At 41.2% G+C, this 13,548-nt stretch overlaps 1 protein-coding gene across 2 annotated transcripts in view; it reads right to left on the reverse strand.

The window, feature by feature from the left end:
• The window catches only part of GSK3B (glycogen synthase kinase 3 beta), a 151,355-nt gene that overhangs the window by 92,266 nt on the left and 45,541 nt on the right, over window positions 1-13,548 (reverse strand). For both annotated transcript variants that reach the window (XM_065676115.1, XM_065676116.1), the window contains exon 2: window positions 2,758-2,951. In XM_065676115.1, the coding sequence (XP_065532187.1) occupies window positions 2,758-2,951 (194 nt within the window). The remainder of the gene's footprint in view (window positions 1-2,757; window positions 2,952-13,548) is intronic.

The raw sequence follows: 13,548 nt of genomic DNA on the forward strand, positions 1-13,548 counted from the left end.
GACAGGTATTTCTAAAGTGCTCCCTCTCTCCCCTCAGAGGTTGATTACCCTGATTTAAATCAAACAAGCTATTCGCCATCCTGGGCTGTCTACACGAGGCTATTCCTCATCATTGTCAAAGCAGGGATGTACATTTTGAGAGGTCAAGTGCCAGATTTCTGAAGGAACTTTACTCACCAGGGCTTGGATCCAGACTTACAAAGCCATGCCGGGGTGACAACCACCCAGCTGAGTTGTACACCACAGCTCAGCTCTGTGAGCAGAGGAAGTGATCCACTCCTACGCTGCAATCAAAATGTACAGCCAAGAGACATTCAGAGTTCCCCCTTCAACTGGCATAGTATCTGGTCCAGCATTTACAACCAATGAGTAGCATACCCTGAAGTAATTGTATGCTATTCCTGATGTAAGACACATGTCTCTTCCAAGTCTATCCAGGCAGAGACTTTCATCCAGCCTGGAGGAATTCACACTTCCTGCCAACAGAACATACACTTCCAGATCAGAATGTGAAAAGAAAGGAAGGACTAAACTGATGAATGATGTCAAAAACTAGGGAGCTGAGAGCAAAGGTAGAGATGTTGCGCAGTTGGGACACAAGTTTAAACCATAAAACCATAAAACCAAAATGCATAACTTGGGTACTTCTGCACATCTGTGTAAGTTATGAATTTAGAAAAAGTATTTTATATTTATATTTAAAAGTGTTAAATTAATGCTATCTATCTTTAATCTACATGTGCCCTTGCTATTAATTCCACCTAGTTTAGGGCTATAAAAGCCTCCATCCAGTTACTGGATATTTTCAGCTTATATCATCATACACAGGCAACTAGTTCAGAGTCCAAACTGGAAACACCCTACTTAGCTTTTTAGTTTAGTATTTTTCCTTAAACAAAAACAGGGCTAATATTCCAAGATACCATGTTTTTTGAAATCACTCTCCAAAATAAAGACATAACCAAATGCATCTGAATCAACTACTGCCACAAAACCAAAGCCCCACATTTTGTTGTAGATGCCCAATACAGATTTATTCAGGGGAAAAAAAAACAAACAAAAAAAACCCAATAAAAAATGAGATGTCACCAACTATTAGTATCTGATGGGCAGAACCTAAAATGTTCAACCAAGTTTTCATTCTGACACCCTACACAGCTCATTCATGAGACTAAAGATATCAAAGATTTTGGTCCAAAGCACTAGCCAACATCAACCAAGCACGACATGCTAAGAAGGGAAATGTCCTTGCCTCCCCCCTAAAACCGTACAATGAGAAGAGATCAAAATGGTCTTTAAAGCATGGCTAATTTTAAAGCTTCTGTTATGCCATTGCCTCTTCCATTCTCCTAAAATAACCCACTCTTACATCACATTGCATGTTTCCCCGGTACTAATTGCCTTCCACACATAATACAATCCAGAAATAACTCAGATGCAAGAACAATGTAAGAACTTTACACACCTTTCTCAATTAGAAGTTAAATAATGCTGTGTGATTAGATTCATTTAAACATCTTTCCTCTTTCATTCTTCATCTAATGCATCTGTGATATGCCCGTGGTGATGACAGCATTAATTTCAAGACTGAGGAAAAGGCATAAACCAGTCCTTTCAAAACACTTCAAAAGAATGGCTTCGCTCCCAAAACAGACGTGAATTTAAAACATAAGCAGTAAAGCTAGCTGTGCTTGAAGTCTTAGGGAAAAATGGAGAGAACTGAGGAGATTATAAAACGTAATCTAACAGCCTTCAGGATTTATAAACCTAAGAATCAAATTACAAAAAAGGTGTTTCAAATCACTGATTTTTCTTAAATATGTTTCAACTTCTTATTTCTAAGCTCGGAAGTTTTTGTATCAAGACCAATGGTACTTTCTCTATTAATTATCTTTATACTTCTATAGTCGTGAAGGCTGTGGCCTTCAGATCCCGAAACCCACACCACTGACTTCAGACACTAAAAACACTACTTTTGGTATCATTCACTGCCTGCACAAGATTAGCTGCAGGCCATCTAACTACAAGGGAAGCAGTCAAGCACACCAAGTACCAAGCACAAGACTAACAACAGCAGTGGTGAAGTTGCTGATGGTCCTTGATTTTTATTTGGTTTAAACACCACCAGATAAAAATACAGTTTTTTGGAGGGCTACTTGTTCAGAAGGAGTTAAATCTAGCAAAACCACCACAACAGATCACATTTATAAATGAGGTAACAAAGGGAAGTAACTCGCCCTCAGTCCAAACTGCCTTGAGCTCAGTATTTGTTATCCTCTTGCTTGGCCTGACGACTTCCCAATTTACTCAAATACTGTCTTCTACCTGTACGTGCAACAGCCAAGAACAAAGCCCAAAGGCTTCTGTTTCTTCCAGCATCTTAATTACTAATGACTGGAGAAGAGTCTATGCTAGAAAGAAGTAAGCGTAAGACAAGCCTTTCTCTTGTTTCCATCGCTTGTTGTCTGAAAAATCTAGTTTACAACTTGGAAACAGCACATCAAATCACAATGTTCAGCTTCCTGTTTTGCACTACTCCAAATAATCGGAACAACAATCAGTGACTCATTGATTTCCAAGCTAAACTATATCCCTTTATCATAAACCACCTAATTAATCTTTAGTTCTTGAATTTTTACCTGCATTTATGAGCTCCATGAAAATAAATTAAAAAGTAAAATCAAAAACACTGCCATCAAAGACACAGAAAATGAGATAACATTCATAAAAACATTACGAACTTATGCATAGGCTCACCTTAAATCTTTTATCCTGCAGGACTTTCTTAATGGCCACAAGCTCTCCTGAATCACAGAGTTTGGCTTGATACACAACACCAAAAGATCCATTTCCGATAACCTTGGTGTCTGTGTAGCTAACTTCTTGTGGTCGGTCCGGACCTTGTCCAGGAGTTGCCACTACTGTAGTCACTTTGCTGCCATCTTTGTCTCCTGGGAAGCAAGAGATACGCAAATAATCAAAATACACACACAAACAAGATGAACAACAAGTACTTATTTCTACATCTGATTAACATAAGTGGAATTAAACACAGTGTTGTCTGTATTACCAAAATGAAGCATTTCCCTTTATTTTCCTGTAACTGAAGAAATCAGTCTGTCAGTATAGCCCTGTACAGGCATATATCTGGCAACAAAATCCAAGCAGTGACAAAGTCTATTACAAACCCACATACATGTAAAGCTTCAGCTTGCCTGCATTAGGAAATAAAACCTGTGTCAAAGATTGCTGTGTGGACCTTAAGTGAAATCTAGGCTACATGGCAAGGTGCAGTCTTGCTCTGCTCTCCTTCTTTGTAAAGGAAGGCATGCACTGGGGTGGGGAAACAAAGTGGAAGAAGGATGATGGTGGCACGCACTTAGCTTGCATCTCAACATGAACCAGAATAGAATGACATGCACTCAGGATGCAAGATCATGGTGGATGCTACACAGGTGTATGGGCTTTGGTGCAGATGCAGTGGCTGCAGGTTTCAGCAGTCCACTGCTGACCACAAGAGCACTTTCCCATCAAAAGACAAAGCCACTGTCACCTACTCTTAGCACTACTGCTACCACCAACTGTGCCTCCCCTTGTTCAAGGTCTGATTTTGTCTGCAATAGGACCAAAGTTATAGACATTTTGCAGGCACACATTAGTCATTTATTGCCCTTCAGTTATGACGGCTCAAGTTACAGAATCCAATACAGCTGCAAGAAAAAAACCTCTCTGCTGTTCCACAGCCAACACTCAAAATCTAAAGAGACTTCACTCAAGTGCTCACAAGGCCAGCGTATCACCACTACGGTTAGTGAGGTTTGGTCCCCGATTTCCCAGTAACATCAAGACTATCGAAATTTTAGAGATGAAAAAAATGTCCCTGGCAATACTGGTTGAGATTTGAAGTACTTGGTCTCAAGGGATATTTTCTAAAGACACTCTTCAGAGCTGGAATCCCTTTAGCAAACCCTGAATTTCAGGCCACGTCAGACAGGCTGAGAAAGCTGGGGCTGTTCAGCCTGGAGAAGAGAAGCTGTGTGGAGACCTCATAGCAGCTTCCAGTGTCTGACGGGGGCCAACAAGTTTGCTGGAGAGGGACTCTTCATCAGGGGCTATAGCGATAGGACAAGGGGCGATGGGTTCAAACTGAAACAGGGGAAGTTTAGATTGGACATAAGAAAGCAGTTCTTTACTGTGAGGGTGGTGAGGCACTGGAATGGCTTGCCCAGAGAAGCTGTGAATGCTGCATCCCTGCAGTGTTCAGGGCCAGCTTGCACAGCTCCTTGGGCGTCATGGTCTAGTGTGAGGTGTCCCTACCCAAGGCAGGGGATTGGAACTGGATGATCTTAAGGTCCTTTCCAACCCTGACTATTCTACGATTCTGTAACTACACCAAGAATTATTTTGACCATTACAGAGCATTAAGCCTCCTAGATGTTTCTCCCAGTGCCCTTGTTTCAATAAACAATGGCTTTGGAAAAGATGCCATAAGGACTCCAATCTTTCAAAAATATAAACCTGTTAGAGTTTCAGTTATACTCAATTACAGGATAATTGAACCTGAGGGACTGCAAGAGTTAAAACTACCTTGCACCTTTGACAGCTTCGATCTTGAAAATATCTCACTGCTTTTTGAAGTACATAAATAATATGTATTTGTATCACAGCAGCATCCAGTGGCCCCAAGCCTGTTCTGCCACTTGTTGCACTAACACAGATGTATGTACTGTTCAGAAGACCATACACAGTTCAGAATGGTTATTCCAGTTTTTATTGCCTGGACACCAAGAGCTGACTTGCCAGACAAACAGCATATAGTGGAGTTCACTAACACTAAACTAAGCTCTGAGAAATACTGGATTTAACCTCAATGTTGCGTACAGATAAGAAACATCCTTTTCCAGCAACCTGCAGTACCTCCAAATTGAGACTCCTAAAAGCAAACACCAAGAAGCATTATACCACAGAGCAAGTCTTAATGAGAAGCCTAGGCAGTTAGTGTCTCATCCCTTTCACTGTTTCAGACTGTCACATGTAGGTAGTGTCCCCAGCGGATACGTAGACATTGTAAAACACACAATACCCTCAACACACAATTGTAGGTCTACAATAGAACTAAAACATTAAACTGAAAAAACAAGGAAGGAAGGAAGGACCAATCACCAAAATACTAAACAGCTCTTATGGCACAGCTCACATCAGAAGGTCACTAGTATTTGTCCAGAAGCTGCTGCTTTCTGGGGTAATATGACCTAGCTTTATTGTAACAAAAACCAGATTCAAGTGCCTGTACAACCATCATCTAGGCAAACCACCTTAGTAACATTCAGGACAGTAACACAAGTAAAAATAAATAGCTATCACTCTGTAGGACGCTTGGTACATTCTGTGCGAACCCTTAAAGCATTTCCCCATACAATGTTGATGTTTAAAATCCACGGTATGCTACTGAAGGATGGGTTTTGATGCCAAGGTTGTTGTAGAAGTCTGATATGCAACTGAAACCAAAATCCAGACATTTTAATTCCCAAATGCTCTGATCTTTCTAGCTCACTTTCCACCTTTAGCACATGATGATTGTATGGGACAAATCATGAGCATTAGGTAACGTCAGTGGTTTGAAAGCAGAGAATACTCATCAGTTTGTGGGAAGAAAAGCACATACTCCACTTACAAGACTATAGTTTATTAGAGCATCAGCGCAAGTTCTATTTTCCAGTACCCTGGCATAACTTTAGAATGGCTCATGTCATCATTTTACCTAATGGCAATGGCCACTTACCCTTTCAAGCTGAGTCTAATGCAACATTGCAAACTCAGAAAGAAATTGAACATATTGAATTGTCATTTATACAATTCAGCAATTAAACCAAAATTAGTATCGAGCAGTATTATTTTAATGAAATGTTTGTATGGTTTGGCAAAAAGAGGCACAAATTTCAGAAAAAAAAAATGCTGGCAGGTGTTTATCCAGGTGAGACAAAGGATTCTGCTTCTGGACAAGCATTTTGTCTCATCAATATCCCACTGGCTGCAGATTCCTACACTAGCTCAAAGCTGACCATTTGACAAGTGCACTGCATGTATACTTTTTGCCAGTGCCTAAACTAGCCATCAGGAAATAAAATTCTCTTCAGCCCTCAGAGACCATGAAAGATGTCCTTTGCTATTGATCAGAATGCACCCCACGCTTTCTATTGAATAGGCCTGGAAAAAGTCCAAGATTATGTCTGCCCTACATCCCTTCAACTGTTTAGCTTCTGACCAAGCGGTACAACTGCACGTCAATGCACATATAGTCAGAGGTCTATGACTCGCTTTTCTTTTAAGTACATACACACCCTCTTCCTCCTCTTCTGTATATTTTGAAGCTGAAGAAACAAAGAATTATTAGGACATTTACAGCTGCTTTCTTCCTACTTCATGTTCAATCTGTCCTCTGTGCCATCTACAAATTCCTTTTCCTCTTTCCACTGGCTTTACCCATCTACTCCCACTTCCCTCCTCCAACTGCTACACTCCTCACTGGCAGGCACACGGGTCTTCCATTAGATGTTACTTAGGTTGCTTTGAACTTCCAAACCTACAACACACTCTCTACAATGTCTGAGGTCTCCACCCAATTCAAGTATCTTCACTGATCTAAATATCAGTGCCTCCTCCTAATTAATACATGGCTCAGTATTAAGTTAATGCTCAGCACTTCCCCCTTTCCCAAGTCTGAGGCTTCTCCACACTCTTTCACGTTAATTTGCTCAATGCTCAGTGCAATCAACAAGTCATTTCCGTGCAAACCTTACACTGCTGGATCTAGCCCCTGCCAATTTGAACAGATCACAACCAGCAGCTGACACAACTATCTATAGAGAAACAAGTGACCAGACAGGGACGGGAGTCTATCAGAACTGCACTGGCTTTTTTCAATCACTGACAATTGAGAAGGTCAAAAGATCCGAATACTTTGTGAAACAAATCTCTTAATAGAAAGCACAAGAAAAGTTATCTGCTGGGATCTGATGCAGACCATCTGATTAGGCTATGAAATAAAACACCTGGCTTCTTAGATATCTGTTCATGGCATGTGAAGGAAGGAGGAGGTTATCAGCTGCTCTGAGAGTCTTCAATGTGAGCAAAGTGCTTGAGGCACGCTGTCAGCAGAAGTCACAGTGCTAGATGACATTTTTCTGAGTATATTGGCCTACTACACTTCTAAAAGGTTAATTTCACGAAAAGCTAATAATTAGGAGCCCCTACAGGGGAGAAAGTCTGAAAGTGATATTTATGAGCAGTTTCACTAGACAACTTCCTTTCTTCATCAGTGAACTGCGTGTTACCAAATGGGAGGCAGTTCAAGATGGAAATGAGCATTCAAGGATCAAATCAGAGGAACTCAGGGAATCTAAGAAAGGAGTCTAACAAAAAATACAGTGTGGTTTGGTTTCACATTTACCCCAAGCAAAAGGAGACCACCGAATTTCAGAAACAGTTTGGAGCAAACATTAAACAAAACCCCATGAGTGTGCCAATCATCACCCAGAGAAGCATTCACTAAATATACACACACACACACACTTGTTTTAGACAGGAAATGTCGGCTGACTTCTTGACTGAAACTGAATACCTCAAAATAAAAGAGTATCCATCAGATGTTATTTCAGATCAGAAGAATCTCACAGTTTGTATCCGAGGATTTTGGAAGAGCTAGCTAAAATGCCTGGGAAGTGATACTGATTTCTGAAAGGAACCAGAACACTCGGAGAACAAAGGTAGACAGAATGATCCACATGACCCTGAAAGTTTGACAATTTCAGATTAATTACCACACCAGCTACTTTGATAGTGAATAACAGAGTAAGGTGGTTTATAGACACTGGATTCTTAAAGAGGTTGGATTGTTACAGGTTCATGTCAAAAAGAGGCAAAAAGTAATGATGCAAAAGCACTGTGACTTCTGTAGGGTTTCTGACTTGCTATCACATCCTAAATTAATGAGAAAACATGTATACATGATTGTTCAAATTATATAATACTCTAGTCCATAAGTTTCAAGACAAATATGATCTAATAAAATAGAGTAGAAGGCCCTACCAGCATTAGCTTTTGGTCTCATGCTTACTGCTTGTATCAACAAATGTGAAAGAATCGCTATGAATCATAGAATGGTTTGGGCTGCAAAGGACCTTAAAGCTCACCCAGTATCAACCCCCTGCCATGGGCAGGGACACCTTCCACTAGAGCAGGTTGCTCCAAGCCCCGTCCAACCTGGCCTTGAGCACTGCCAGGAATGAGTTATGAAGCTCTCAGATACAAGATTTAGAGTTCTGCACAAGGTGAAGAGCAGTGAAGAAGCAGCTGGCCTTCCTTCTTAACCCAGGCACAAATTGAGCAGAAGGATTCAGCACCTAAGGTGACAGGCCATACAGCCAAACCAAGTAAAACCATCTGAAGAGTGTAGTCATCAACTCTGGCTTGCAAAACAACCTGGCACGGACATTAAGTGTCTAAACACAACACTGCTACAGAGATCTAAAGCAATCCTTAGATGTATAAACAGGGGAACATCAGCCAGAAAATAAAACCCAACTAACCAACCAAATATGCAAAAACCCCCCACCCCAAACCAAACAAAATCCCAAAACAAGAAGAAAAAGAGGGGAAAAAGAGAAATCTTTCCTATTTGGGATCATGCAACAGCTACTGGAATAGTGCACTCACTCCTGATAGCTAAAATTCAGGAGTGATGACCCAAAACACCAGAGATTCAGAAAGAAGCCACAGATATTATAAGGTCAGAAAAATGCATTACTTTGAGTGAGACTTTAAGAGCTCAAACAATTTAAGTCAAAGAGAGAAAGCTAGAGGATTACAACTAAAAGCTACCCATTTCAGGAACAGCCATTTCAGAGAGGGCTCTGATCTGCAGGTGGAAAAGATACTGCCCATAATTACTACAAATAGAAACTGCAGCAGTTTGGGACAGAATGTGGGTGGACAAAATTAATAAAGAAATTATTTTTTCTACAAAGCCTCTGAAAGTTGTTATTTTTGCAGCACAGATTTTTATTTTAAATGGGAATCTTTCCTAAAGCATACAGTATATCTGAACTGCAACTGCTAGGCTTGAAATAAAAAAGCCTGCACTGGACAGACATACAACTTTGAGTCTTAAGAAGGTCAGAAGACATTCAGTACTTACATAAATCATTTCTTCCTACCCAGCACTAATGCAGTGATGTCATAGCTCAACACCAACTATGCTGCTTTGCACAACAGTCAAAATCTGCACCCAATTTAAACAAAAACATAATGAAGTGATAAATGATGAAAAGGTGAAGCAGCCATGCATTGTCTTTATTGATAATAATCAAATGATAGGCGTGGTTATTTATGCATCAATTCACTGCAGTTCAAGATGGAGACAAAGAAATCAGGACAAATTTCAGCAACAATGGCCAAGCCAAAGATCACCATGGTAAAAGGCAGGAGGCGTTTTCCAGGAGGCAAAATCTGTAACCCCCCCAAAATTTGGGAGCCTCTACATTTTGCTCAACAGCTTCTAAAATGGCAACACAAGTTCAAAATCCTAAGTACTAAGAAGTTTATGCTGGAGACAACTGGAAAATGGAGTAAATAGTAAACAAACAGCAGTGACTGACTCCTGTCTACTAAAACAAACTATACCATCACTACAGAGTAAGCAGTAACAGGCCAGGAGGTCAACAAAACTTTTGTTATAAAGAATAAAATAGCGTGTAACTCAATTGACCTGTGTCTTCATGCCTTTTTGAGGTCAGTATGTCACAAGGAAGAAGAAATGAAATCTATTCACAGCAGACTGTGACAGGTAACGGCATGTCTCATATGTCTATATTTGATATAAAAAACACGTAAAATAACACCAAGATGCAGGGGCTTTTTCCTTCCCTATTATTTATCTGTTGGGATAAAGCCCCTAAAATTTAACTAAAGGAACAGCATCTCAATTTACAGCATCTCAGTTCAGTCATTCTAAATGCCATCAGAGCTTTACATGTCCTTTAGAGGTAATCATAACTTTTTGGAAGGGGCATTCAATACACTCTCTTTGAAAGGTTAAAACTAAATCCTATGAAGACGCCTTCAGAAAATGAACAAGGTACTTAGCAGGTCACAGAACATTCACATCGTAGCCTTGTTAAAATGTCCACTACAAGGTCACATGAAGCTCCAAGGCATTACTTTCTACATGTTTTTAGATCTTAACTAAGGAAGCCAAAGCAAGCACCACACAATGACAGCTGTGACAGTCTACGCCAGAATAAAAGCAAAACAAAAGTACCTGAGGAAAAAGGATGGGAAGAACCCTTTTGGTCTAGCCTGGATGCCTATCACATTGGCCATCAGATAACCTCCCCTGGATCCAGTGGTGGCAGATGAGATTCCAACAGCCAGCTGCTTGAATTGGCCACCATGGAATCCCAGCAGGTTACCATCCTGCTGACTTACAAACCAAACATCTGAATCCAAAAGGGATGTATGCTCACAGCATCTGAAGAAAAGACTCATCTGACTGAAGCCTTCCTTCCTACCACTGCATGAGGGTAGTGCCCACACCTTTCAGAGGCACATCTACAGCTTGTATGGACCACCTCCCTCAGAAACACATAGCTTGCTTCGAGCGGTCCATCTGTCATGGCAACGACAGACCAAGACAGTGCATTTCTAAGCAAGAGAGCCTTCTCAAGCTGCCATGAACACCAAGGTGGGGAGGGAAAACCCTGCCCTAGTACCTTAGGGAGCAGCATTAGAAGAAATTTTTCCTATGACTACAAAAACTATCCACCAGAATGCTTATACTTTAATTTCTGCTTTGGAAAAAAAAATGGCAGAAACATACAATTAAGGTAATCTAAACACTGGCTGCCAGTGGGGTTTCATAAGCAGTCTCATGCTCCTTAACGCGTTATTTTTAGTAGGCACTCTTTCTGTTCTCCTCTCTCCTCACCCACATGCAGACGAACCCACCCCACATAAGTTACTTAGATATATAAATTAATTTTAAATTTAGATAAGATGATTCCACAGATTGGAAAGTGAGTACTGAAGCAAGCAAAACAGCATTTGTTTTTTACAATCTCAGGTAAGGTCACTCCTGCCCCCAAAGAGCTTGCAGATTATACGCAGCACAAGAGACAAGGACAGAGAGAGGGAGTGAGCAGAAACAGTATGACAACATCACTTTAGCACAAGACTGTAGCCTCAACACTATCTTCCTTCACTATATAGCCCTTAGTTCATTTCTGGCTGAGAAATTCAGCTATACAGTACTAGGATTTCTTATCTGAGTTTTCTTTAGTTGCTCCTCCTCTTACATTGTCAGGGACCATGATTTAGCAAACATTTGCCAAAGATGACTACAGCAGTTCAGCTGACATGTAATAACTTATAAAAACCCTGTAACTGAGTCCTGACAGGGCACCGGAGAACCCCAAGTTGCAAACAGATCGTATTTACCCACTTGTTCGTGCCATTCAACAGTTGACCCATCATTGGGCACCTACTGACATGCCTCCTTTAAGAGCACAGTCAGAGACTCTAAACCTCCCTCGCCTTGAGGACTAACAAATGTTAAAGAGCACATCTGGGTAATTCCTAAAAGGCCTACAATCTTCCCATTAAAATGTCTGGTATGACCTGCAAACCTTTCACTACAGTAGTTTCTTGTAAACCAGTTAAGCAAAAGGCTTTCTACCTGCTGGAGACCTCCCTGGCTCAGTTTTAACTGCATTTGTTTTAGTTTCTGAATCTAATTAAATGTGCATACATTGCCTAGCCAAGTACATCTCTGATCGCTGAGAGCAGATTGTCACTGGTTTCTTAACTTTTCATTCTCTCTGCATCCACTAGGAGCTTTCCAATGCACAAGCCCATACTATTAAGCATAATCCACAGAATAGCCACCTGCAGTAGCTGCAAGTTGCCAAGATCCTCCCTACCACACACTTGCACAACTTAAGAACATCTTAATACATCTGAGAGGGAGCCTCCATTCTTGCGCTAGGGTTTAAATAACAAATCTTTCAATTGTGTTTATTACAGTGTTTAAGTACCAAGTGTGAATAGGACCCCATAGTGCTAGGCACAGGACCGGGAATAAGAGACAGCTCTTGCCAGGCAGGCCTGCAGCCCAGCCTAAAAAGCAGACAGACAGAGACCTAGGCTGGAGACAGCACAGCCCACAGAGGAAACACTATAATGGGCAGTTGTTTCGGATGAGTGTCAGTTATTTGAGATGGAAGGAAGGAAGGAACGGAAAAAGAAAAGACCTAAAAGGGAATAGGCTAAAAAAAGAAATTAAAAGAAAAAAAAGGTGAAGGTAAAGAAGAGCAGAGACAGGGGGAAAAACCCCACAATATCCCAACCCCCAAATCCCCAAGAACAACATCAGAACCAGACTAAAGAGAGAAAAAGCAGAGAGAAGCGGCAACAAGCAGAGATTCAAGGAGCGAAGAGAATTTGGAGCAGGACTATTATCAGATTAACACTGGACAGAGTGAGCCCCCAAATGAGGTTGAAGCATGCGCATATGAAGCACTTGCTGTCACCACCACTGCAGGCCAGAAGCCTCTGGGTAGTTCTCTGTGGCCTCCGCAATCCCCACCAGCCCATAAAACTGCAGAGGAAGGAGCAGGGCAAGAAGCATGTAGCTCCATATCTGCTGGACTCTCTTCAGCAGGGTCCCTTCTATTACACTGCTAGGGGTATCTGCCACAGTTTCTGATCCTTGTTGCAATGTTGCACGCCCAAACCTCCAATTTTTTGCCTAAAAAAATTAGCAAGTTCTATATTTATAAGTAACTTATGTGGCCTTGAAAACCTAGGTGCAATGAACAATAACACCCACTTGAACCTGCAGAGTTTCCCTGGGAAGACAAAGGATCAAGCTCTCCCCCCAGCCAGAGCCCTGGGTTCCAATACATTTTTCTCCTCTCCAGGGCATCAGAAGACTCTACTTTTTGCTTTGCAATTTCTCCCTTCTGCCAAGTACCTCACAATTAGTTTCTGTCCTACTAGGACTTGGTATGTTTTCTTACTCTCCAATTTTACTGAACACAGGGGAGAAACAGAGCATGGATCAGGAAACAGCATCTCAGACCCAGAGTCCAAGCTAGAAAGTGAATTGAACTGAGTGAAATCAGTGAGAATCATTGCCTGGAATTCGATACAGCAGCCAAAATCCAAAGAGAAAGACAGATGAAGCTGGTTAGGATAAGGCATTCATTTGATGTCTAACATTGTAGAAGGAGTAAGAAAATTGCCAGCTGTTCAGAACCAACATCCACCTCAGGTGGGAAAAAGCCAAAGAGTGAGCAGCAGCTTAATCTGAAAGCCTATGATGAATCATGTCCTGTGGTTCAACACCATTCCAAGAGTAAAAGGGGCATTACAAGCATTTCTACAGTGGGCAAAATCAAGTGGTCCTTGTGTGTTCAATTCATGCTGCAGAACACAGACCAGCTTAAAGACATTACACATCCTCTGTGTCCACCCCAAGTTACTGCTTGAGAT

This window comes from Lathamus discolor, chromosome 4 (assembly GCF_037157495.1).
Source record: "Lathamus discolor isolate bLatDis1 chromosome 4, bLatDis1.hap1, whole genome shotgun sequence".
Taxonomy (NCBI): domain Eukaryota; kingdom Metazoa; phylum Chordata; class Aves; order Psittaciformes; family Psittacidae; genus Lathamus; species Lathamus discolor.